Consider the following 27,621-nt stretch of genomic DNA (forward strand, 5'->3'; position numbering starts at 1 on the left):
GAAGCAGGTTGAGCACCAGCACTAGAGCTGTAGGGTAATACCACACAAATAGCCAGTGAAAAAATTACGAGTCTGTTAAGCCTCTTGAGGTACAGGATGTGCAGCAAGAGAGTTGAGTAACTCATCACCATTCCCTCAGCTCCTGTGAGCTGCAGATCCACATACTAGTCTGCTTGTTCTTCCCCAGGTTTAATAAGGAAGCTGCATCATATTTGCCTATTGTACATGTGGCCTGTTTACAATACACTCCAGCCTCATTCACTAAATGCTGTCCATCTGACAAGTTTAGTAGTCACCTAATTTCACCTGCGCAGGCAGTTCTACTGGTATCGCCACTGGATTCACTCCAAAATTGCACTGTGGTAACTGCAAACAGCAACTGATCCAAGAAATTGAGAGAACCTTTCCTCAGCCTGTCCAAATCTCTTACTTGGCTGCTGCCTAGCACACCTCTGAGACTGGCATTGTGGGTAAAATGTGGAGTGCTCAAGATATTAAATGTAATTGAATAAAAGAGTCATCAGAAAACAAAAGTCTTTGCCACCAGTGATGACTTGAATGTGTCCTGAATTTTTAGTGTGACTCACATCATAATCTTTTTAGACTGTCCTTCATATGGCAGAGACTATTTAGCATCAGCTATAGAGGGAATCAGTTCTTCTCTGCATCTGAGGGCAGGTTTCTGAAATAGACTCCTGGGAGCTTCTGCTAGCACATCACTGATTTATAGTGCACTTCAAACTAGAGCTCTGTGTAAATTTACATGAAGCAGAGATATTCACAAAGCTTTCTTATCACCACTGGCTGGCACAATAAAACCATCGTTTTCCAACCTGGCACTTTGATGCACTGAGGGAGGCACCAGATAAGATCCAGTCTCCCATACTCAAAGCACAGGGCAAACTCAGATGTGAATCTGAATTTTGTCCATTGCAGGATTTGTCTGTGTGTTTTCAGAATGCATTCAGCTAAGATACTGTCCTGCTGAATCTAGGTGAGATAACAGATGATGTGATGATTTTGCCGTTGTCAGATGACAATTTCCCAGCTTTGGCCCATGTTTTTATAGTTTCGTAATCTCTTCCAAGCACCAATGTGTAGCTACCAGTAAAACAATTCCACTATCTGGTCACAAAAAATCTGGCATTTCTCTGAATCTGCTGTAATTCCTGCTTGATATCTCTTCCATGCTGTTTTATTGGCTGCTTTTCAGATAAATACAGTTGATTGGCATCAGTCTCTTTTGAAATGCAGATTACTTAGAACATCCAGCAGCCCCAGGCATTATTTTTATTCATCATTCACATGGTGTTTATTACATTACCATTTACTGATGAGGGAAGGGAGAAAAAGGCTTGGATTTAAGCTGTAGGTTCTCAGTGTCAGTTAAAAGCAACTGCATCTGCTTTACATCATTTATTAATTTTATTTGTTAAATTTAAATCCTGTAATTCATATTTGCCAATAATGGCATATTAATTAGTAGTAAACATTGAAAATCTCTGCACAAATATTTATGACATTCTAAGTCTGATTGATGACTTTATCACTTGCCCTACCCACAAGGTATGCATTTGTTTTTTCATGGAGGAGCAAAGAAAAAGAACTTTAGTAAATGAATTTTTCAAAGTATGTAAGAATGTGAAAGAAGAATGCAACAATATGGATACAAAAGCTAGGAACCAACAAGATTCAAGCAATCAAATATTTTCTTTAGATAACAAAGTTTTTGAAAAAGTGAAAAGATATGAAATGAAAAGTGAAATAATTTTTCTGGCAAAAAGTAGTTTTAACCTTACTCTTGCTTCAGTTTTATCACGAAGTGACTTGAATCATTGTCTTCTTGAACAGACTTCTTCATAATTAATTTTGAAATTAGCTTTTTGGTATGAATGGAATTTCTACATATATTATTCACTAATAATTCAAAATGAACTTAAACTGCCTAAAATATTTTATGTATGACCTTCTGTACCAGGAGGAGTTTTACAAAAATTCAGAGGTAAATCACAAATGGCATCTGTTAAACTAATGAAGGGGTAGCCTCAAAAGCTGAAGGGTTTTCTGGCACAGTCTTTTATCCGATCTTGCCAAATTACAAAAAGCTCATGTTGGCTGGAAATGTTGAATTTGCTTTGTTCTCTTAGCTTGTCATGAATATGATTAATTATGGCTAGAGTTGCTCTAGTGTTACTGATGCTGATTTTTCTTATGGAAATTATGAAAGTTGAAGGAGAACAGATGTTAAAAGTGTAGATGAAACCTTTGTAAATATCTGTTTGCCATCCTGATGGCCAACTGTGTTGGGTTTTTCAATTTAAAAGTATTTGAAGTTCACAATTGCTAACAAAGCGCCTACTCCTCTCTGTGAGACTATCAAGACATGCTCCGGCATTCCTTCCCGCCATGCCCACGTGGTGGGTGTTAGTCTGAGGAGAAGATTAAAGTGGGACCCTTCTTTGCAAGAAGTATTCTCTGGTGTGAGAGACATCAAGCATTATCAACACACTGCCAAGCTGCGCAGAGGGAGTTCACAACTAGTTTTTCTCTCAGCATAACTTACTCTGTGGCTTCATTGAACAAATGTGATACTATGTCACACTTGTTCTGTAACATCTGAAAATGGCCCTTAAAACCCAGTATCACTATACAGGCTGAGGCTATACCAAAAAGTGTTTGATGTCTGTCTGCAAAATTTGTCTCAGAAATGCCCTCTACAGCAGCAGACTTTAAAGGATGGTATATTGGTCCCTATACTGTAACAATGCCTGAACTGCCTTATTCTTTATGAACCACAACAGTGATGCTATTATTGTTAATCAAGGCAGCATTTTCTGAAGTGTATATTGTATGAAAGTAAATGTTCTGTTTAATCTGCTTTTGCATAATATGTAAAATATTAATGAAATAATATTTATTTGTTAATGGATGGTAATGTATTAAAAAATATATATAGAAGTGTAGAGTCTTGTCCAGATCTTTAGATTAATATTCTCATGAGGGATGATAAATAAGATCTAAATATTGTTCCTTCTGCCCAAGAAAGAAAAACAAAAAGAATGGAGGGCATTGCTGAATGCATTACCCAAAAAAAGAATGAAAAAAAATATTAACATATTCATCACAGAGGATTGAATCCCATAAAAATATGTGCAAAGCCTCCCACTTTGAATAAGAATGTCCATGGCATCAATGGAGCAGGAGTGCTGCAAGGTGAGAACCAGTCCTGCAGAAAGGGATCTGCATATTTTGAACACACACTCAGCATGAATTAACAGTTGCCAAAAAGAATGGCTAATGTCATACTTGAATGCGAGACACATGAGATAGTTCTACTGTACTAATAAGAGCACAACTGAAGTACCAAGCCCAATTTTGGTCACCATGCTTTGAGGGTAAGTATACCCGTGTGAAAAATTCCACAGATACACAGGAATGATCAGAGGTTTAAAAAACATAGTATCCTCTTCACCTTGTCAAACAGAATTACCAACCTCAGCACATCTTTTTACTGAATCAGCTGGTACTTTAACCACCTCTAAAGTTTATTGTAGAAACAAAATGCATTATCTTTAAATTATTCCGCTTTTACTATGTTTGATCAAGGGTACTATTCTTTGTAATTGATGTTGCAGTCACGAAAGAGAACAAAAACATAAATAAATTATCCCAATAAAGCAGTAAAATCATGGTTAGAGTGATTCAAACTGAATCAGTGGAGAGATGAACACTTATTTCCATTCACCATGGGTTTTAGTCTGTGTATTTACCTGGTGGTTTTACCCTCTCTCCTAGAAACATTCTTTACAAATTTCATACTTTGTAATAGTAAGTCTGAAAAATGGCTAAGACATTTAATAATGAAGTTAATAAACAGTAGGAATAGCTTACTAACAGAGTAAATGTATCCTTACTTCAAATCTTCATATTAAAATTGAGTTTAATCTGTTTTATAATGACAGCATTCATATGAGTAAATTCATATGTTTTGACTTTGAGACTATTCACACTGAGAGCAGAAAGAAATTAATCTCTTCTTTATTGGAGTTATTGAGAGATACTAAATGACCCTTGACTGTATTCATGTTTAGAGTGTGGTCTGTTGTACCCTCAGAAGTGGATTTGAAACAGATAAAGCAAAACCCCCAAATTAGTTCAAAGACCACTCTCAGTGACAGTGAGCTCCACATTAAGATATTTTAGTGCTTCAGTAATGTCCATGCTTTAGCCTTTATGCATAGAATAGAAATTTTAATTAAATGTTTATTCACAGAATATAATGAAAATTAGGGGCATTATTTTTCTTTATACCTCTTGTGCTATCACTTGTTACTTCATTAAAGAGACTCATCCCCAGCTCTCTGCAACCTCCTTTCAGGTAGTTGTAGAGGGCGATGAGGTCTCCCCTCAGCCTCCTCTTCTCCAGACTAAACAACCCCAGTTCCCTCAGCCGCTCCTCATATGACCTGTGCTCCAGACCCTTCACCAGCTTCGTTGCCCTTCTCTGGACACGCTTGAGTAATTCAATGTCCTTTTTGTAGTGAGGGGCCCAAAACTGAACACAATCATCAAGGTGCGGCCTCACCAGTGCCGAGTACAGGGGTAAGATCACTTCCCTGTCCCTGCTGGTCACGCTATTTCTGATACAAGCCAGGATGCCATTGGCCTTCTTGGCCACCTGGGCACACTGCTGGCTCCTGTTCAGCTGGCTGTCAATCAACACCCCCAGGTCCCTCTCTGACTGGCAGCTCTCCAGCCACTCCTCCCCAAGCCTGTAGCGCTGCTGGGGGTTGTTGTGGCCAAAGTGCAGAACCTGCCATTTGGCCTTATTGAAACTCATACAGTTGGCCTTAGCCCATCGCTCCAGCCTGTCCAGATCTCTCTGCAGAGCCTCCCTACCCTCGAGCAGATCAACACTCCCACCCGACTTGGTGTCATCTGCAAACTTACTGAGGGTGCCCTCGATCCCCTCGTCTAGATCATCAATAAAGATGTTATCAATAGTTATTCCATCAGCATAAGCTTTTGTCCCTCTCTGCTAAAATATCTGGCAATCATGATTCCAATAATGGCAATGATTTTCTATATCCCATTTATCTTGACACCAACTTGTGAATACTATTCTCCTAAGAAACAAGATATTTATCCTATAGATACCATCTGTTTCCTGAAGAAGCTCCCTCCCTAGGGATAGGGGCTACCTCTAGAAGAAAATCTAGACTTAGAAATCCTTTCATTTCACAAACCTGAAGACACCCACCATATCCTTTGGGAGCTGGCGGAAAGAGATTCTCTGGGAACAGCCTGCAGGTGGGAGCTGACAGCTTTCCCTTCCTTTCAATGCACCCAAAAGGAGACATTTGGTCTGGGTTTGCAGCTGATTTCTAGGCCAGCCTAGCATTGAACTCCCAGGAGCCTCCATGGGTTTGGTTCCTCCCACAGGCAGAGATCAGCATGAGCAGCCTCCAAGACAGCAGAGCCAGGCTGCCAGACCCCTACAGGGAAGCTGTTCTTCAGTTTACCAAGAGATAATGATGGCTCAAGAGCTGTAGGTTGGCCAATGGTGCTCTATAATCACAGGACAATGGTGGAAGACACTGCCAAACTGTCTTGGGGAAAATACAGAATAGTGTACACCAGATCCAGATGTAAATCTCTAAAATGCTTAATGACTCAGATAGAGTTAACAGGGAAGAAAAAGAATATTCAGAAACCACTGTGCTTATTTGCTGAATTGTATTCCGTAATTGATTTCATCCTACCTTTGCATCCTTCACAAGTAAGAGCATTGTAGTGGTACCCAGAGGCTTTGTCACCGCAAACTACACAGAGCTCTTCTCCTTTCACTCTGCCCGTGGAGTGACCCAGTCTAGGCTTTTTGACTGCAGGGATATCCATTATCTCTGTTTCCCTTGTGAAAAAGGTCTCTGAAGGTATTCTCCTGAGCTCGTACATCCCAGGGGAATACCATTCCTCATGCTGTGGAGGGTAGAAGCCTAGGTTGGAGTAATAAGATGGTGATGAAATCTGAGGCTGAACTTGGGGAAGTGGCACACTGTTGTACTGTGTGTAAGGTGACACATCTGCCTCTTGCACTGGAGAACTCATTGGCTCTGAAAGGACACCTGAAAAATAATAATGCAAAACCGGTTTGTATTACTGCCATGAAATGGCAGTTATGAGAGAAGTTTTCACTTCCAGACATCCATCTCAAAAACAAGGCATAATCATAAAGATTGCATTATCTGAGCTCAGATTGGCTGTGGTTCTGGTCCTACACAAATACATTGCAAGATATTTTAAAAGTAACTTAACCATTCTCAGCCACTCCTTTATTATTGGTGGAAATGTCCAGCATTGGCACTTACGTAAAAATATCTTGAAAGATACTGTGCAACTAATCATATAAATGTTCAGTTTACAAGAAAGAGTAATCTACACCACAGTGAAGCTAACAACCTGAGTTAGGTCTCACAGCAGAAGAAAAGAAATCCAAAAAAAGCCAGAAATCCTATGGCATTAGTGAAAGTTAGATCAAGACTCAAACATCATGTTAATTTCTATTTAATTCTGAATTAAGATGTCATGACAGGGAAAAACTGCACTGGGGAAAGATGACAAGAGTGAGGCTTAATTAGAAGACTAAAAACATGAAATAAACCTTCAAGAAGAGCCTGAAAGGGGAAAGTGAAGTTACCATAATGAAACAGGGAAGATATTCCTAATATAAGTCATGAAATGCAACCTTCTCACCATCCAGCCTCAGTGTCTGCCCAGCCAGCCTCTGCAGCCTGGTGCCCAGCCCCTACAAGCCTGTGCCACTCAGTGCGGTTGTGTGGTTTGCATATGAAGCACTTCTGTAAACCAGTACTGTTGACCTCTGAGCCAAAAACAAACCTGGCTGTGGTACCAGGAATGGCAACCCTTCCAATTGGGATCAACACAGTATCTGGAGGCTACCTTAATTTTGCCCATTTGCATGTTTAAAAATGCAAACAACTTAAGTCTCATTTTTTTCTGTACTACAACAACATCTAGCAGTCCCTGGATGATGTAATCCAAATTAAGCCCATGTCAAACAGCTGAAAAGAGTAATTTAGAAGTTATGTGCAAACTACTTCATATTTTCTGTTGGAGAAAGCCACATCTTTCTGTTTCATGAAGCACTGACACAATTCCTTCACTAGTTCTAAGAAGAGAATCTGAGCAAAATAATGCATATTTCCAGGAAGATGCTGAGTCCCACTTTTATTGGAATCAACAGCAGTATTTACAAAGAAATCATAGATTGATGTTCATTGGTGACCGTTACTTAACAGTGCTTCAGAAGCACTCCAAAAACATTTTTGCTGACATAAAGTCAGTTCCCTGGCAAGTCTCCTTCACTTCTGAGGAATCAGAAACAATAAAGAAATGCTAACAGTTAAGAAGAGGGAATATCTGTAATGACAACAATAATTAAAATCTATAGTAGGGGATTCTTCCCTCTCCTTTGTCTCACTTCAATTAGTGCCAGAAACCAACCTTTTCATTTCACCTACTTTTTCACCTTCAAGGTCTCATGCTCTTGCTCTGCAGCCTTCTGCCCTTCCTACTTTACAGTGCTGCAGAAGCCATACAAGTGTTTTGGATTTGTGTGATTGCTGAATTGTCCACAGCACATCTTTGCCAACAGCAAATGCTGAGGTCCCAGTTCAAGAATAAGCAGCAAGATGTACATCTGGAAAAATGTGACACAAACCCAAATGAGAATAATGTTACCATTTATTATTATTTATTAGGTATTATTATATCAATATTATTGTTAATAACAATATTTTACAATACATATTTCATATATAAATATATCTATCTTTATCTATTTATAATATATAATTATTTTTAGTATATATTATTATTACTTTGTTTAGTTTAATTATGGTTGCATTTAGTTGCTCCAGAAAAGACCAGGGCCCTGAGTACTACACTAGCGGAAGCAGAATAGTAGAAGGCACTTCCCAAACCCAAGTTTATGCCCTTTAAATAAACACAGCATAGATACACAGAGACCTGAGACAAAATACAGGCAGCTGGGAACTCTATGGAAGAGCCTGGAGATGAAGTTACAGCTTCATGCATCAAATACAAACTGTCACTGATAGCTGCCAGCTGCAGCAGTGACAAAACATGTGAAAGGTGAGGACAGCAATGATTTGAAGCTGACCTTTATTGTTCGGTATAGGTTTGATGAGTGGTTTGTCTTTAATTACATTTACCACTTCTTGAGACTGCTGCTCATTAAGAATGGTCAAGGTACTTTAGTACAAAAACTGGTGTTAATTCTGAGATACACAATCATCACATAAATCATTCAGTCTCTCTTTGGAAAGGACTCTGTTCACCATGGAGATGTAAGTTATCATTTGATAGTTAGTAATTACTTAGTTGATTGAGTTTGCTAAAGGAAAGTGGGACCATCCCAAAATGAAAAGGAAGAAACTGTTGATTTTTTTTATGCCATTCACAGGAAATTCCACAATAGCTCTATACCAGCCTCCTGAACTGCTTGGGCCTCTGAAAGAGCACGAAGAGAAGGCAACACTCCTTCCACAGCAAAAAAAAAAAAAAAATGGGGCTTGTTAAAAAACTCAGGACTACTAAAGAACTGCAGTACATCCTGAGACAATGTTGGGTGTTTATTTAAACCACTGTAGATCCATTTGAGTTACAGATATATTTAGAAAAATGTTCACCATCATGAATTCTGCTCCTGAAGGAAACAAAAAAAAATCTGAGTCATAATATATGAAGTTAAATGGGGGAAAAAAACCAATCAGCCTGTATCTCCTTTTTCCTTCTGTGTCAGGCACATAGTTAAACAACTAGGCTCAACTGAGTCTGTGCTCAGAGCAACAGAAAGGAAAGGGAAGAACAGTCAGGGTTGAAAGAGACTGAGAGAACAGTTTCCTGTAAAACAGGTTTACAGATAAAACCCTGGGAAGTGCTCAGATACTAGTTATGGAGACCAGACTGATTTTTAAAGATAATTGGGTTGTAACTATGTGGGTTTTCACACTTTAGCTTAAAGGTGGGGGTTTTTTCTTGTTTATTTGGTTGTTTTTTTAAGTAGACCTATTTGAAGGGCTTGGTGGGTATCTGTATTTCATCCTTAGAAGTCAGCCAACTTGGGCTGACTCAGTGAGACACCATTCTCCATCCAGAGGAGAACAAAAAACAGTTGTCAAATTCTTTTTTCTCCCCACAAAATCATCAATGAGCCTAGAATGAAACACTGCAAGAAATGGTGTGCTCCAAAGCATTAGTGATCTAAAATGATTCCTAAAAACAATTGTTTAAAACTGTGGAGGTGTTCCATAAAGATGATTTCAAAATGAAACTGTTTCATTTTTTTCTTTGAAACATCCTTTTACTCCGAAACATTATCTTAAAAAATTGAAACAAATGATGATGTCAAAATAGAAACTGGATGCCTTGAAATTATTGGGACAAAGTATTTCTATGACCTGATCCAAAAAGGATGGTCTGTGTTCCCCAGCCCTCTGCATGCACGAGGCTTCTGTTGCAGCCCAAAAGGAGCCGTTTAGCAGAGCCTCCTCCCCTTGGGAGCTACAACCAAGTTCAAGATACCATTGGACTGAATTGAGGTGAAACAACATCAGCCAACCAGTTTAACAATTTATTAATACAAAATACAAGTGGTTAGATAGAATAACTCAATGGCAACTACTTAACTGGATAATTTAACTGGATAAACAGGTGCCATGCTACACATTTTTACTTGGATCTAGTTATAATTCATTAAAGAGAAAGAAAGGAGGAGAGAGAGAGACAGAGAAAGATATCACCATCTGTGGATCCAGCAGCATCCCATTGGTCCTCTTGATTCTTGGTGTCTTGGTGGTGGGGGTCCCTCCCTAGCTTCTGATGATACCATTTTTCTACAGTCCAAGTCCCAAGATCTTTGCCCAGTTCCAAGAAACTTCATGCATATGCATGATGGGCATGGTGTCATGTGATGGTAGGCATGGTCCGGTTCAGCACAGGCTCGGTGTGTCCCAGGTGGTCACAGGGAGACTATTTTTGGGGTCACATCATCTGAGACCCTTCTCAAGGTCAACAACCTAGCACCCTACACCTTCGTAGTTAGTTCTTGATAGGCATTAAAACCACAGGTTCTTGCTTAGTTCAAAACCACAGAATGTATTGTTCAGTCCTACCTCTGCAGAGCTGGAAACTGGTGTTTCGTTCTTGCTTGTGGTTTCCTCTGTACCAAGAAATGTTTAAGACAAATGTCCACGCATCTGTCTGCCACAGCTTCCAACAAAAGCTGAAGATGTTCTGCTTTCAGAGGCATGTGGCGCACTGCTCTGTCCTCTGTGACGTTTGAAAACCACCCTGATTTTTGGAATTAGGCTTTGCAAAGTACTTGCGAGTCTATACCAAATATTTTCTTTTTGCAAAAGAAAATTAATCTTATCTTGCCAACTGGAATGTACATATGCTTTTGTCCAGATATGTATGAGTAGAAGCCTGAGATGAGCTGGTCTCATGCCACTGTAGAGCATGAGCCAGTCCACTGAAATCACTGGAGCTGCAGTAGTATAAGCAGTGAAAGTGAAATCAAGAACTAGCTCACTGGAATACAGCGATATTTTATGCTTGTGTGGTCTTAACTATTTTGAAACATGTATCTGCTTTTCCTTTTAGAAACATATCTTTTACATTTTTAAAAAAAGACTACTTAAGCACACATAAATGTGATGTTACAGCTGCAGATGTTTTAAGATTATGTTTTGCAAATAAATGTTTTTTTAATGAAAAACATTTTACAGAAATCTGGAAATCTTACTAATATCAAAGTGAAACCTTCACATGCATGTGGTCATCATTTTACAAATATTTTCCACAGTACCACTTGCAAATGAAACTCATTGGAAAGTTTTGCTTTTGTTCCTTTAAATTTTACACAGAATATTTTACATAAGACTTGAAAAAATATTTGACCTAGGCTTAACTACTTGTAGAAGTGAAAGGGAATTTTCCTTGTAGGAACTAAAGAAAGTGTTTTCAGTTTGCAGAGTTATACTGAGGTTCTGTGCAGATTGAAGGTGATTCTATTCAGAATATTACAGAAATTACAATGAGATCACATTTTAATGTAAAAGTTATTGTTCCACTGATATAAATCTAATTGAAAATAAAAAAAAATCTAAGCAGGTTTAAAATATGAACCTCTGGCTCTCTGTAGGATTTTCATGAAGGAACTTAAATAAGAACAAGATTCAGGATTAAGTAATTTGGAAACCATAACATAACCATTAATGAAATCCTGATTTAATTCCAAATAAATTATTTGCAGATCTTTAAAGATCACTTGGTTTAAACAACCTTCTAGCATCCTACAGTTTCAAGGAAGAATGCAAGATTAGATGGCAAACACATCCAAGCAAGAACATGACAATATCCTACCTTAGGCTGTCTTCAGTCTGACCATTTCTTGAAGAAAAATACTATCCTTAAGGTACCCAGTCCTCCTTTCCCCCTCTTTCTGTTTTTCTCCCTAAAGACTACGTATAAATAAAACTTCTTAATTCTGCTTTGTCTGTATCCTGTTGACTTCTTTACTGTGAGAACTTTCTTTAAGATTAGCAAAGGAGTGACACAGACCACAGGTTATATAGTTTACTGATTAACTTCATTACAGAGAAACTTGTCTGTAAATGTCTGAAACAATAGCAATGTCCCTTCCCAGTGTGGATTTACCTGGATTAAATTTGGTTACCTTTCAAGGGGATGCCTCCAAGTAGCCTAGCCATTGTAATTTTGTAACTATTGTGGTTTTTTTACAATGAAATTTTTATGAATAAATATTTAGTAATGTCAGGCGATTCTGTGCAATAGACTATCTACTTCAATATCACAAGAAGCATGTTTTAGCTGACTGGATTAACAGATGTGTTTTAAGCACAGAAATGTTGTATCATCAAAAAAAGGCCAAAGTTCCCAGGTCATACTAGACACATCTGTATGACAAGATAGAGTGCCAGAAAGATGTCCTTGCCCCAGGGCCAACCATCAAGGATCGATTCTCAGCTATGTAGCTTAGGGGTAACTAACTCTCTCTAGAGTGGGCAGGATGCATCTGCACTACATAGTCTTTGTTGCTGACCTTACTCTTCTGGGCCCATGTAGCCTCCCTGTGGCTCTCAGATAGTATTGTTTAATATATGTCACTTCAGTTCAAAGCATCTGTAACATTGCAAGGGCTGTGTTGGATGCCACCACAGCACTACTGGGAAACCACGAAGTTAGATGACAACTAAGGTATGAAGGTACAAACCCCACTGAGACAGTGTTAGAGGACCATGCAGAGTAAAAGAACCCAAATCTACGGCAGTCTTGTCCATGCTGCCTTTTTGGGAACAGTCTCTGGAGTAAGTCCATTTCTTAAAGACACCTACTAAAGTAATCCAAAACAGAGCCCTAGAGCAAGATAAATTGAGTAGTATCAAGATGGGCATTCAAGGGTACTGTTCCTCTTTCAGTCTTCAGCCTCTTTCATTTAGCACTGTAGATGAGCCCACTAAGACCCAACATCACATTTGTGACCAGAAGTATGTCTGAGGATCACACCTGAAAGTAAGTAGGTAGAGGATCAAGCCCCAGACTGCAAGATTCCCTTTATTTCACAAAACAGTCTCCTTTCCAGGCTAAGATCCGCAAATGACTCACCCATGCACAAAAGAAAGCATCACACAAATGCAGTTCGGTTTTGCCTTGCTCGGTGGTGCAACTGTCACCTCAGAGTCCTGTTCATCTGCATTCCTCCTTGTTAATTTTTTTTTTCTCAGATTGCCACTCTGTTTGGTTTGGATCTCTTAATTATGCTACATACATGATATTCTGTTTAAATTTGTGTTGGTTTGTTTCCTTTTGATTTGGGGGTCTGTTACAGGCCTAATTATCTTCTCTGCAGGGATGAAGCCAGATGTTGCATCATCTGTCAGGTGGTGCTAAAGACAATCAGTTATTTAACATATCTTATGATCCTGAAGCTGTTTAATCAGTTTGGACACTTGATCCTACTACCTTTTTTTTTAAAAAAAAAAAGCATAACCAGAACGAATACAAATTTATCTAAAAGGAATCAGCCTTTTAAGCTCATCTTAGGCGCTTTTCTATGCCTAGAACAGTTTTCAATGGCATTTTATTGTTCTTACATTGTTAAATATTTAAGACAAGTTTAGATGTATTGCTTTCTTTTCCCCTTTGTTACATGTCATTTTCTGTTTATTCTTCCTTGTCCATTTCAATAAAGCTTTTAAGAGTGCTCATTCACCCAAAAACTTCTTTCTCAGCTAGGGACATGTACAATGAGGATGGCATTTCTTGTCTTGTTGTATTTTGATGTCACATGACAAGAAAACATTGTCAGGCCATCAAAAAATACTTAAAATGGGTCTTTATTCAAATTAAACATACAATACTACTGGCTTCTCTTTCCAGGTTCTTAGAAATAATTCCATCTCTGATAGCTGAAGTTTCACACAATATCTTGCATATTGATAACTCCTATATAAGGTGCTTTTACAGAAAATAGAATGGGACTATTCCTTTAAAGGCCTGCTACTTACTTATCATATAAATGACAGTTTGAGTCAAATGCTGTATATATTTCAGATGCCATACAAAAATATAATCTTACTGTCAACATTTAAAATATGAAGAAGACATTTTTAGTATCTGAAAATTAGTTCTTGCCCTTGTAAAAAGGGCATGTGATAACCATTGGAAGAAAGAAGATAATGGAGATACAGGTATTTAACACATGTATTGGTCCCCGTATGAAAACCTTTCAAAGGCAACTGAAAGATGTTATCAAATATCTTTTTGCAACAGTCTTGCCATCCCAGCTGAATTGCCAAGCCATAGAGCAAGGCTTGTCAGCTTCAGCATAGTGCTCTGCTAATACACCTCAGCATCTTCTAGGTCACAGCTTGTGTTCAGTCAATTTGGAGCAAAGCAGAGGAGCTCAGATCAGTCTATGTCTATCATGGTAGAAGTGTCCACAGAATAAATTCATGTCTCTGAAGTGACCCAAAGTCTTTAAAGGAGACCAGGATTTCAGCCTAAAATCACAGGGGTTCAAAAATGCAATTTGGTAGGTGTGTCACTTTTTCTTAGTTCAGGATATGAAATTGGACCAATCCTCACATAGCTGGCCCTGTTCAATTCAGTGGGTCTTGTGAAATAAAAACAAGATTTGACTGAGAAAGAGAAGTATCTTAACAGGATATGTTCCGTGGAAACCTTTGCACCTCTGAGATTTCTTGTCATCAAGAGACCCTTTACATCACTGGGAAAACCAGAGCTAGAAGGAAGAAAAAGTTGATTTTCCATGCAGATGCTATAGAGGATATATCATTTTATGATACTGTTTCATTTATCATTTTATGATATCATTTTGGCTACTTCTTCAAAATGATATTTTCTGTAAAGAGATCTAGGATGTTTCTAAATTACCCAAGTAGTGAGGTAGAAAAATAGAAGCAGTTTTCCAGGAAGACAGGGTGGAAGGGAAGGACCCTCAGTTCTGCTAGGTTAAAGGTCCTTCCTCATTTGCACTTTGAGTCCCTTTTTCCAAGGACTCATAACTACAGAAGTGAAAAACTACAGTTAAAACACACCAACTCCAAAGACAAAGAGATACTTTACCTTAGACATACACTGTTAAAATAGCAACATACAATTTCAGCAAGGTATAACTGCTGAAAGGTAGAAAACCTTTTTTTCTTTATGCTCTTCTGAAACCTGCTATGAATCCTAGAAATCTTGAGGGTGAGTATGTAGAATTGCCCTGGAATTACCATGGTGATGAGGCTCACAGCACAAGCAACTCATGATTGACAACATTTGAGAGACCTGTAGCTAATGTTTGGAGATGCACTTAGATTTGTTTTCAAAAGTCTAAGAACACTCTCCCTGTGGACTGAGTGAAGCATAATGAAAAGATAATATATTTCCAAGGTTTTTAACAGAATGTGGGTATGCATCTTTGAAAAAGGAGACTGTTTTGTGTAACAGCTGATGTTTGTAAACCAGCAATTTCTCACTTGTATTCTATCAGAGCTGTAGTGTGTGAGAAATCCTGGGAGAAATGTATATGCTAAGGGTCATTTAAAATGAAAGCTTTCTTCTTGTTTCCTTGGATTCACAAGTCTCTACCTGCCAAAACTGAATGTCAAAAAAAATGCAGGTAGTTTACAAATATAAAATTGAGAGGCAAAAACCATTTCCTACAAACATTTTGAAGAGATGGACTTATATTTTCAGAACAAGTATCTTTCTCTGTGGACTCAGTTGCATAATATTTCTAATGTTTGTTTTTTTTTTTTTTTTCCAGCTATAAAAGCAAAAGACACCAAATTTGTAAAGAATTCACTTCTGAGACTTGAGTGACATCCCGCAAAACAGGACCAAGTGGCCATACAAAACAGAAGTCAGCTTAAATGAAACACAGCAGGAGTGCTAAGTCTCCTTCCTAATGGGACCTCTGATTCAACCCCTTAATACATTATTTCTTTCTGTTACAGAAATGTCAGCTTGAATTAAATCTCTGCTAAGCTCTGCATACCTATAATGGGAAACACAATCCCTATTCTAAAGTCCTCACAATTTCCGAGTAAGATTTTAATGTGGAGGGAAAGTATTTTACATTAACATGCTTCCTGGTATTTTGAAGCTATCTGATCATTACTCTTTAAAAATAATGAAATAATTAGTGAAAAAGTAGACGTCAGGGGTAAAATCTTCTTGACAAAAATCTGAAATAGTTCAGTTATGCAGGTCTTTTAAAGGGATTACTGGATATAAAATTTGGCACTCTAGATTTGAACATCTTTCTCCTCTTTGTATATCATGGCCTGACATTGGAATTAACAGGTAGCAAGGAAGTGGTTTAGCTATTTACACATACTTTTTTAACAACTGCAAAAACATTTTACCTACCAAAAGCCAACACATTTAAAGGAAAAAACAGTAACACAGTAATGCAATGGGTTTTGTTTATCATTAGAGATAGTGCTTCAGTTTAGCTGTATGGGCCCAGAACACTGGAATTGGTCTGATTTAGAGAGATGTTCCCAGCTTCTAAGAGCTCTGCAGCAGGAGTGGCTCCACATCAGAGTCCCTCCATGCATGGCCACTATTCTTGTTTCAGATAGATGAAACGGAAATGTTTTCAATTTTTCCAGCACTCAAAGAGAGAATTCTCATCTTATTTGAACTGGAAACTTCTGAAGTGTTACAGCTTTCTGTGGGGGTCTGTATTGTGTGGGGCCCTGAATGTATCATGTTACTCAACAAAGGTCCCCCTCTGCTGCCAAAAGAAAGGCTAAAAAATGTACTATTCTCTTTTTTTTTTTTTCTTAGCAATACATATAACAGAAGACAGCTTCCTCATGCTTATAAAATATTGATCAAGAATTCTTCATTCATTAACAAACCCATGCTTAGCCTTGAAAAAGTCTTGAAAAATGGAACTGGAGCAAGGAGAATTTTTCAGCTTGCATTATAACTTTTCTTGTGCATTGAAATTAATAGCATAAGTTTTTATTTGTCTCAATAAGACAATGGTTTTCATTTAGGTGAAATTAATTTCATAAATTGGCATAATATGGCAATGCAAATACATTGCAGTATAATTTTATTACAAATTAACTGAAAATATATCTGCTCAGCTTGATTTAAAATACTCACATGAAGATAACATCCAGCCTACATACAAAGGTCTGTCTTTGCTGAATGGTTTCAGGTATTAGAATAGTGTTATAAAAACAACCTACAACCTCTGCTATGAGCAGTGATGACAGCAATAGTGTGCAGGGTTACATTAACACCACAGATCCATTATTTTTTATTCTTTCCATAGGTATTGAAGATTCAAGAAGGTTGTCACATGTCAAACACACGTCCTTGACTTGAGATATCAGTGCATTTTCTTCTAGGTTTCTGAGTAAAGGATAGCTTGCTATTTTAACCTAATTTGGTGACTTACCAAACAAGTGAGGACCTTCAGCAAGAGAAAATCCATCAGCAGTGGCTAGCTGGTGATGTCCTATTAAATTCATTTCAGATCCCATTTATTCGTCAGTTCAGGAGGAATATGCTAATTAAGAAATAGGTTGAAAGGAGATCCTGAAAGATATAAAACAAAAAGAATATTTAAAACAAGATAACTAATTTTTGTGTACCCATTGTAAGGCAGGATTCAGGAGTTTGTTTCAATATTTACTGTAACAAATGTTGGCTTGAAGCTACAACACCTAAGTCAGCTTTTAAATAAAATGCTGCATCTAGTTTGTTGGTTTTTTCCTTGCTGTGGTATATTTGCCATCCTTCTGCTGTTCATTTAAAACTAATGGCAGTTTATTCTCGACCTTATTCATATGTTCACAGACTGAAGATCTGGCCTGACCTGCTGAGGTCATGTTACCCAGCCCCCCTTCCAGGGAATACCAGTTGTTTGCATTATTTTTTCAACACTCTTTCATCATTTTATTGTTTTCGTTTACTGAAAAACTGTAAGTTTATGGTTAGGTCAGAAGAATCAAGCCAGGAAACTTGAGTTTAATTTTCAGTGACTGGCTCTTTATCTTGCCTTCAGTAATTACTGTCTGAACAAGATAAACAGTGGCAAAAACAGAAAGCAAAGTCTTAGTCTAATAACTAGGCTCGCCCACCAGCTCCCTCTGTGGTCTCAAGCAGCTGTATAACTCTCACCTGGGGAGGTGGGGAGATGTTTGTGCCCTCTCACTAGCGTACTTTCCTAGCAGGTCAGATGGAGCAGCGTTCATCACCTGAGGTTGACAGTAGCACTCTACCCAGGTCTTTTCTTTCCCACTCCAACTGCTAGGCTATTAAATAAGAGTCAAGAGACCTGCCATTGCCTCCTACTCAGACAGAGGCTATAACTAGAGCAGCACCACATCCAGGAGGAAGGCGTGCAAGAGGCTCCCTTGCCCAGGTCTGGCTCATGTGGGTGGGACAGGGCAAGTCAAGGTTGCATTTGAGACAGGATCATCAGCAACAGGAGAACATACAGCTCCAACAAGATGTCTCAGGGGTCTATGCAGACACCAAGAGGATTCTGCATAAAGTTGACAGACATCTGTTTTGCTTTGGTTTATAGTCTTAATTCTTTATTTGGTTTATTCCCATGAGACTATCCCAGGGACTGTGTTTCCACTCACTGAAGGCGTTTGAGAGTTATAGCCCAGTCTGCTTCCCAGCGAGGGCTCAGCATGCTTCTCAAGCAGAAGTGAAGTCATCTGTCAAAAACGTGCATGCAGCAGGAGGCCCCAGTGCTGAGCAGACTGGGAAGTAGCTTGTGAGAGTGGCAAGCACACTGCGTAATTACATTCAGATTTGTCCATAAGGATTCATTAGGTTCTTTCTTAACATAAACAAAGGCCCTCTAATTAGACAGATGTATTTTAAATGTCTGCCCACAGATAATTTGAACAGTTTACTCAGAAATGTCAAAAGCTACTTGTACCGCAGACCAGATTGGGTTCTTGTGGCAAATATCATGTAAACACACAGTCTCAAATCTAGCATGGAAACACTGTTTTGCAATAGCAAAAAAACTTCACATATCTTGGGATGGGGCTTGGCAACCAGCCCAGCCACCGCAGTAGGCCCACGTTTGCTTCCAGCCATTTTACTGCCTCGCCACCACATTTGCTGGGGAAAGTACCTGCTGGACTCACAAGCTGGGGCTGCCCACATGGCTGCAAAAGTCTTACAATTCCTGACAGATTTACCATGAACTGCCCATGACAGACCCTGAGGAGGGGGTTCCTCTTACAGCCTGTTACAAGGTTTCTGCAATGGGAGAAGACGGCAGCACAGTCAGGACCCTTACAATGGTCAGTAAGAGGAACATCAAAATGAGGCATCTTCAGAGGGCTCCTGAATGTTTCTCTGGATTTTCTTGCTGAAGACCAGAGGAGACAGGCCATCTCTACTCCCTCCTTATGTCCAAACCCTTCAGTAGCTTTCTTACAACCCACGGGCATGCAACCCTTGCAGTTCGTTGCAGGACTAGCTCTCCCTGCAGCCAGACTTGGAGATTATGTTTCATCACTACTACTACTTCTCATGTTTCCTCCTCAGACCCTCTATGAGGAGCTAATACTGCAACAGTTAACATGTCACCACTGAGACTGTGAATTTCTATATGTTCATACAGAGCCTAGAACTTAGCTTCTTATGGAATGTTGGATGTTATATCAAAATACTTTAAAAACAGTCCCAAGATGACATCCATTTTAAAGTATTTTATTAGACTGCCAGTATACAGTCAGATTTTCAATGCATAGCTTCTTAGCTTGTAAAATATATATCCTCCATCTGTCTAGTCCATGCTGCAAATTAAGGAGAAAGCAAGCAAGCTATATTTGTAAGTGCTAACATAGTGTCTGTGTTTTTACAGTCTCTTTGAAATGTCTATAAACTTTTCTTGTTTCTTTGAGACTATTCTATTTTTTAACATGTCATTAGATAATGTCACTCTTTAACCTCAAGACAGACTTCTTATAATCTATTATTCTTTACATACACACAAAAAAAAACCCACCCCACCCTGGTGTTATTAATACTGCCTTGTGTATAGTAAGAAACTTGAGGATATATTTGTCATAGCCTCCCAGTATGCTAGGAGGTTACAGGCTTTGTAACTCTACCCCTCCTGCCACATTAATTTTGATCTGGATAGATTCAGTTTGAGTCAAATGTTCATGATGATTTTACAGTTCCCACCTTTTTTAATACTTCATTTTCTTTAATATATTCAGCTGATGTAGACCATTTACTGGATTTCATGGAAGAAATTAATCCTATCTTCTGGGGATTTCTGCAAGGCACAAGACACGATCACCATTAGAAAGGTGAAATGGAAATTTTCTATTACATGTAGATTTGCTACTGTAAGTTTTCCTGAACATCAAACTCTTCATTAAATACTGATTGACATTTTGCTTTAATTTACCCCTGATTCCAGCCTGCTGTGAGCCATCTATCCTGTATTAGACTTACCCAATTAATTTCACCAGTATTTAAAAGAAGCAGCTACTGATTTCCAGCTTGTGTACACCAGGTACACAATAGAGAGTATTTAAGCACCACTTAATCCACACATTGGTCAGTTCTGGGAAATAGCATAGGTCACCGTAAGTCAGTGTCGCAAGGCATCACAGACCCAGGGGTGGACTCCACTTTCAAAGAGCCAGTTCCACAACACGCACCCCATTATTAACCTTTTCTCAGCCTAATCCTTCTACGCTGCTGCTGTGGTTAAACAGCTGTGTTCCTAGCTGGCTGCAACCCCCATGGAGCAGAAGCATTGCTCTGGCCAGTGGGATAGTCACACCCAGCAGACACACAGAGGCACCCAAATTGCTAGCAACACAGCTGGGTGACAAAGGGTGCCATGTGCAGCACCTATGCACAGAATCTTTTGGCAGAAGTATTCCTGCCAAAGATAGAGGGTCTGAGGTGTTTTTATTTGGCTGGTAACATAAAGCTATGTCATCCCAGCTTCCACAATAAGTTCATCTACACAAACTGAGATCAGTAACTACTCTCTTAATTCAGATTTCTTTATGCACCAAAACCACATAATAGCGCAATGCTTCATGATAGTCACAGGCATCTTTGTTATGACTAAACTTTCATAGATATTTCCACCTCATGCTTCTTTCCTTATATGAAGTGTATCTTTTAGCTACTGCTATCAAGATGAATCTAGACTACCTTAGCCAACTTGACTGATACTCCATCCTGAGGTGTAACAAAAATATACATCAGATAGATAGGTAAAAGCTGAAATAAAGGCAATAGGTGCATGGGAAATCAATATTGCTCTCCAAAATAAAAGGCCGTCAATAGAAATTAAGAAGCATGGGATAAGTTACAAACCTTTTTTTCCCCAAGTAATTAAACTCATTAATAAACCTATTTACTCCATCACCTTTTGAAATTATTTTCATAAGCCAAAAATATACAGCAAAGAAAAACAGAGATCAGTATGTATAAAGTAAAATATATGCCTAATTGCTTGAGGTTATTTTGATCAACTGTGTATTAAGAGCTCTGAATTACATAAAATTTTATTACATGTATCCTTTAGCATACTTCAGAACAGTCAATCAATGCATGTTTCTGTATTATGTTTAACTGAAAAAATTGAGATGTACATTATTATATATGTGGCTTGTTCTTTCACTGTATGTATGTGAATGCACGTTTATTCAGCTTTCTTACAGGATAAATTTTCATGAGAGTATACAAATCTATATACATACACATATGCATGTGGGTGTGGGTTTCAGACTTGTGGAACTTACCGGTGGACTACCTCTGACCCTACTATGATCAATAGTAAAGATTCCCCTGGCTTCTGTGTAAGCTAAGCAAAGCCAAGCCTCTTAATGAAATAATTAAAGTTAAAATCAACAAGGCCCACTGAAAGACAAAAGCATTGTAGCCCCATGCTTTCAGGTAAAGTAAAAATATGTTTGATCATCAGGAAAGCTCCATGATAGTCTATTTGCATTTTACCTTCAGAAGAAGAATGATTGAATCTATTTTAATTACTCAGTAAAGGAAGGTGTATAAAAGTACTGGCAAAATTTTTCACAAATAGTAGTGAGGTACATTTCCCTCCTTCTGTCCTGTACTATTGTCCTATCTTTACACATCTGGCTGACAAGTGCTCAAACAGAAATTTCAGTAACATCATTAATCTATGGCCTGATCCAAACACTGTTAACATCAATGGGAAGATTCCTGTCTAGTTCACAGGCTTTTGATCTGGCCTCATAGCCTTTTTGTAGAATATTTAATGTAGTGTCTCACTTCTTTGAGAGGTTTTTTTATTTGTTTGCTTGTTTGTTTTAAAGTGTATCAAAGAGACATGAAAGCATTAGGAAGATTTATGCTCCTTGTTTCTAGCCTTTTGCTGCCAGATCATTTTGGCATGCATGGCACCATGGGCCGCTGATGCAAAATACAAGCAACGATATAAGTAAGTCTGAGAACCAGAGACAGAACTGGTGTTATTCTGTTTGTTTGAAATTTACTGTTTAGATTTTTTAATATGACATTTAAAATCAGATCAGCAAAGAGACACAGGACACAGAAAAAATGTAGGATATTCTTACAGCTTAATTCTGAAGCAGAAATAAATATCTTTAAGTCAGTCAGAAGCAGAACTGAAACCTCTACTAGAAGTGTCAATGGCATTTCTGTGGGTAGGCAATTAACTTCAAAGAGGGGGGGGGCCAGCTTCTGGCTGTCCCTGGGATGACCTGCTGAACACCATTTCTCCATGCCCTCCTTTCTCCAGTATCTTTTTAATGTCTCACCTGATAAAACTGCAAACCCTCCTTTCTTAACCTGTTTTTGGACTCACATCAAGCCTAGAGGGATCCCAATCTAGTTTGGGATCTCTAGGTTCTCTGTAACACAAGCAATAGCAATATAGCAATAAAAATAACAAACCCCAAATGTGTCCCACCACAATCATGGTTTTCTGAAGATAAATGGCTAGCAGGAACACTCAGAATAAACTGACATTTTCTTAAAAACTGGCAACGGATTCAAATAGTAATTGCTTGAAATGTGAAACCCCCTTTTGCTTGTGCTAGTTATGTGAAATAAATGTCGAAGTCCTGGACTTCGGAAGATGCACACAAAACTGTCAAAGACATTACATAAAACAGTTATAACTTCCCTTTCTGGATTGTCCTCTGTTCTCCCATTAATCAGATTTAAAACATTTTCTGTTCCTAAAAGGATAAAAAATTAACAAACCAATACAATTTTAAACCTGATGCACATAATTATCTAGATAGTGTTATTGCAGGAAAGACTCGGTATCAAAGTTATGCTTTATTTTGCAGTGACACACAGACACAGAAGCCAGATTTCTAGAGACAAATTCCAACACTGTCATTATTTTTCATGAATTTAACCTTTTTCCCAAGGGGAATTCCTGCAGTTGCACCAATTTTGCAGATGCAATTACTTCTCCTTATATTATTCTTCAATAAAATACTAGCTTTAAAAATTATTTTTTTTAATGTCAAAAATCCATTAACAACTACTAAATAATTCAGGTGAGAAAATTGCTTTTTTACTACACAACAGCAAGATCTATCAGTTGAAGGAATTATTACTTACTGTTCTTTTCTGGAAGATTGCGGATGGCAGGATGTAAGACAGTTCTGCGCTCAGTTCAGTATCCTAACGATTCTCACAGAGGAACATTTTTGGTTTTGGTTTTTTTTTTTAGGTTTAGCAGAAGCCTGTAGTGATAACACAATGAATCAAAGCTTGGGCTCATTGGCTCAGTGCCCTAATGGACAAGGATTACTCATTAACAATTCTTTCTTTGCAAAACTCTCCAAACACAGGCTGTGTTAAAACATTGTGAATCCCAGCTTGTCCATCAGCACAGAGACTTGAGATGCTCATTAATACTCTGGCTGTGGGGTGATAGTACCTTGTTGATGATTATAACACATTTCTTGCACATGTACATTTTTATGACACACAGTCTTCTTTTATTTTCCACCCAAGAGGTCTAGATATCATTCCAAGACTTCTAAGTATTTCTGTTACTCTTTATACTTTTTAGGGGAAGTGAGTACTGAAGAAGCAGAAGAGCTATAAATTACAGCATCACAGGGATTTGGGGACATTAAAGTTCAGTTCCTGGATCTGCCACAGTAACGAACTGCTTCATTTTGATTTGGACTCATCTCATAAAGCTTTAGGCATGAAACTGAAGCCCTTAACTTTAAAACTAGTAGATTCATGCACCTTTTGTGCACAAGGGGAAGAAATTGGTACCTGTAGATGGTGAATCACATCCTGGATGGGCTGCACTGCATCTGAAAATGCTGATCTTTTGCCACTGACAGAAAGGGGACCTTGAACCACTACATACCCACTTACCCAGCAAAGGAATTTAAAGTAAAGTGGAATGGATCCAAGCTGTTCTGTTTCAACATCCCACCTACACAGCAAGGGTAATAATTCCCTGTTTTGCATTGCCAAACATATCCAGTGGGGGTGAGTTGATCTGGCAGTGGTATTGAGGCAGATTTCAGCCAGAGGGGACAGCTGGCAGCATCACTCATGGTAAGCAAGATCACGTCTGCCACATGGTATATGCTCTCCGTCCTTTTCTACATATTTGCACTGATTGAGAGTGAATACACAGAGACACAAGCTGTGCCTCCTACTCCAGAGAAGAGAGGCATTGGGCAGCAAACAGAGTCCTCTCTAGGAGAAAGGTGACAGCTGCTGGCCCTGAAATTACCAAGAGTAAAATTCCCTCTCTTTCCCCCAGTTTAAGAGAAAAAATTTTAAAAGGTATATTCAACCTCAAGCTTATATTAAGGAAACTGAAACTCTTTATCCTTCTCTTTAAAATGTAATTAATAAAGGGTCTCTCATGCGTTCTGTCCCTTGCCAATTCACCTGGTAGCCAAACACATGTGGTATGACAGGTTTCTGAAGAGATCAGTGGGAAAATGATGCTGTAAGGCTGTCACTGGACACTAGCACTCCCAAGGGAGTACTGTTTTCAGGGATTTATGCCTACAGTTCATTCCAGCAAGCACTGGCTATATGATAAGTACAGTTAAGACTAAGGTTCTCTCAGTCCTCATTTTTGACTCTCTGAAAGCCACCACTACTGTAAGCAATGAGATTTCTCTTTTACAAATTCATGTTTAGCAGAATTGACAAAGTACTTTCAAAGAAGAGAATTCTTCCAAAACACAGGAGACACATGCCAAAAACACCCTCTCTCTGGTCATCCTGAAGCCAGTTGTAGGATTTGTCCCTTACCAGGTGAGGAAGTGAAGGCTGAGCCAAGAAGTCCAACAAATGTCATATTGTGTCTCATGGAGATTTCCATCTCTCTGATAGTTCTGAAGACCTTAAATCTCTTTTTCAGCTTTCGGCCTTCTGCAGCATTGGTCCTAGATAGTTGGCAGCACAGAGCAATTGACATTTGCAAGGCCCTAGAGACCAACTTTCAATAAAGGTTCTTCCCCAAAAAGCATTTTCCTCTGTGTGGATGCTGTTTGTCAGGCAGCAAAGTGCTCACCACAAAGGAAACTGAATTTAATACCCCTATTCACTAACGAATTTATTGCATTAAAACATTTTTCCTTTCCTTACAATAGTAAAGAGGCAAGTGACAAAGTGGTGCTTTGTCCACTAATTGATACTTTCAAGACATTATTGGAAAAAGCAAAGAAAGAATCCACATGATCAAAAGTGGAGATGTTGCCTGTAGCAACAACATGTGGCATTATTAGTTCAAGCCAGATGTTCATATTTTATTGTGGCTGATGCACAAATGAAAATTGAACAGAAAGGAATTAGAGCAAATCAATTATATCTCCTGTAGTGTTACGAGAGACTATCTACACAGCATCATGAGAGGCAAGAAGGGAAAATATTCAAATCCAGTTACTTATAAATAGAATATCTTTTTTAAGATAGTATTGCATGCTATAATTTTTTAAATTTCAAAAAATTAATTGACATCCTAAAAGTTCTCTCTACAATACTAATATTACTTTCTAACTGATAAATAGCACACGTTCTAAAATACATCCATGCCATTATCAGTGCAAATACATGTTCAGCTACAAAAATAGGGATATATATATAAAACATTCAGGTCTAGAAATCTTTCTGCCTAGAAAATACCACTTCAAACCCCACAATCCATGAAATAATTTGAGGTTTTGTCATAGCTCCTGCTACTCTGGCTTTTCTCCACTGAAATAATTGTCATCCCACACTTGCACTGACACTTGCCTCAGCCATGGAAAGGGAAGACAAATCCTGGCAACAAAGTAGTTTGTCATCAAAAGTGTGGATGGAAAAATCTAGCACAGAAGGAGATGGGGGGAAAGGAGGAAAAGGTAGGTTGGGCTTTGACATTTCCTTCTCTTCATACCCCTATGAATGCATCACCACACATTAAAAAAATTTGAAATTAATATACCCACAAATGACCAGTACCTTCTCCTTTTTGTGTAGAAAAATCTGTCAACAGCTGTACAACTTTCTGCCTACTCACAGCCAGTCGCTTGGAGCCCCCGCAGCATTGTACAGCTGACAATCCATCACAACTAGTGAGACACCTTGGGTCTGTGTTCAGTAAGCCAAAGGACATGTGTCTTGACTGAGATCTGCTTGTGCTCAAGAACCTCTTTGCCCTGTGCTGACAGCTCCCAGCACAAACAGTACTGCAGACACCTGAGGACTCCCCTGAACCAAACTGTGCCTCAGCACAAACCATCGGTTATAGCTCAGAAAGTGTTCCCGACTTGGTTATAAACAGTTGCCACTAAATAGCAGAGTCACCTAGAGATTTTCTTTCATCCCTGCAGCACCATTTATTATTGTTACACAACTTCTACACCACTTTAGTTCATGGTCTGTCTCCTCAGATCAGGCATTTCTTATTCTTAGGCACTCTCAGAAATATCACTATTCACCACTCTAATGAATAAAGGAAGATTTTAATTTCTTGAACGATGGCCAAAATTATCACCAGCTTACAAGACATTTTATCATATGAAGATAATTAAACAGTCTTCTGTAGAGGCTGAAAAAATAGGAAAGAAATAGGGTGCAAAGTTTCAATGAGTTAACTCTAGTAGCTGTTCATCTGTTTTTTTCTCCTCCATTTCAAAAGTGGAGGAATAACTCTGCTTTTAAGATCAGTTTAGCTTATTCAACAAGTCTTTCATTAATCAAAGTCTCTTCATTATAAGTTGCTCTCTGATTATTTGGTTTATGAACAGGGCAAAATTTGTTCAATAATCCTGTGTTGTGCCTTGATGAAATCCAATAGTTTGTCTTTATAACTCACATATTTAAAGTGGAGTGTCATAAAGGGTAAAATGACCATGGAACAATCTGTCCTAAGAGGGGGAATTCCTCCCTGATGGCAGACAGTTAATAGTTAGCCAGCATGCTCTAGCAAGAGTGTATATGTCATTAAGGAGATACCATTTTACAGCTTCCCAGGTGCATGAGGAGGGCTGAGCATATATGGAATCAGCTACAGTATCAGATATTAAACTTCCGTCTACCTCCCTCTAGCTGACTTCAACTGAAATTCAGAATGTGTTTTTCTATTAATAAATTCTGGTTATTCCACATTAGATTTTCTCTCATTATTTTAAATCTTAATTAAGGCACTCATATTACATGCTATTTTTTTTTTCCCCCTCCTGCTAGGGGTTACAAGTTGAAAAGTTCCTAGAGGAATCACAGCTTTAAGTTAAACATATTAGTACAGTATTAGCTGATAAGAACTTCTCCTGAAGGCCTCAGAGTAAATATATAATTTATTCTTTCAATTTTTTCCTTTTGACATTTTGATGTTATACAGTATGATAGTGATTGAGTTCAATAAAGGTTAGCCTTCATTTATGTAAATATTTGGAGAGATAAAAATATTATGAACTGTTGATCTATTCCAGTAAATGAATGCACTGTCCTTTCATTAATAAGTGGTTC

At 38.4% G+C, this 27,621-nt stretch overlaps 1 protein-coding gene across 6 annotated transcripts in view; it reads right to left on the reverse strand.

The window, feature by feature from the left end:
* Nucleotides 1-24,037, reverse strand: part of NR1H4 (nuclear receptor subfamily 1 group H member 4) — a 42,756-nt gene extending 18,719 nt beyond the window's left edge. For 3 of the 6 annotated variants that reach the window (XM_074826969.1, XM_074826967.1, XM_074826964.1), the window contains exons 1-5: nucleotides 23,917-24,003; nucleotides 23,245-23,369; nucleotides 19,822-19,915; nucleotides 17,057-17,196; nucleotides 5,763-6,125 (exon numbers count right to left, since the gene is read on the reverse strand). In XM_074826969.1, the coding sequence (XP_074683070.1) occupies nucleotides 5,763-6,125; nucleotides 17,057-17,141 (448 nt within the window). In that variant the 5' untranslated portion in view covers nucleotides 17,142-17,196; nucleotides 19,822-19,915; nucleotides 23,245-23,369; nucleotides 23,917-24,003. The other 3 variants (XM_074826968.1, XM_074826965.1, XM_074826966.1) reach the window with 3 other exon arrangements.
* Nucleotides 24,038-27,621: the final 3,584 nt, after the last annotated feature.

The sequence above is a fragment of the Strix aluco genome, chromosome 5 (genome assembly GCF_031877795.1).
Source record: "Strix aluco isolate bStrAlu1 chromosome 5, bStrAlu1.hap1, whole genome shotgun sequence".
Lineage (NCBI taxonomy): Eukaryota > Metazoa > Chordata > Aves > Strigiformes > Strigidae > Strix > Strix aluco.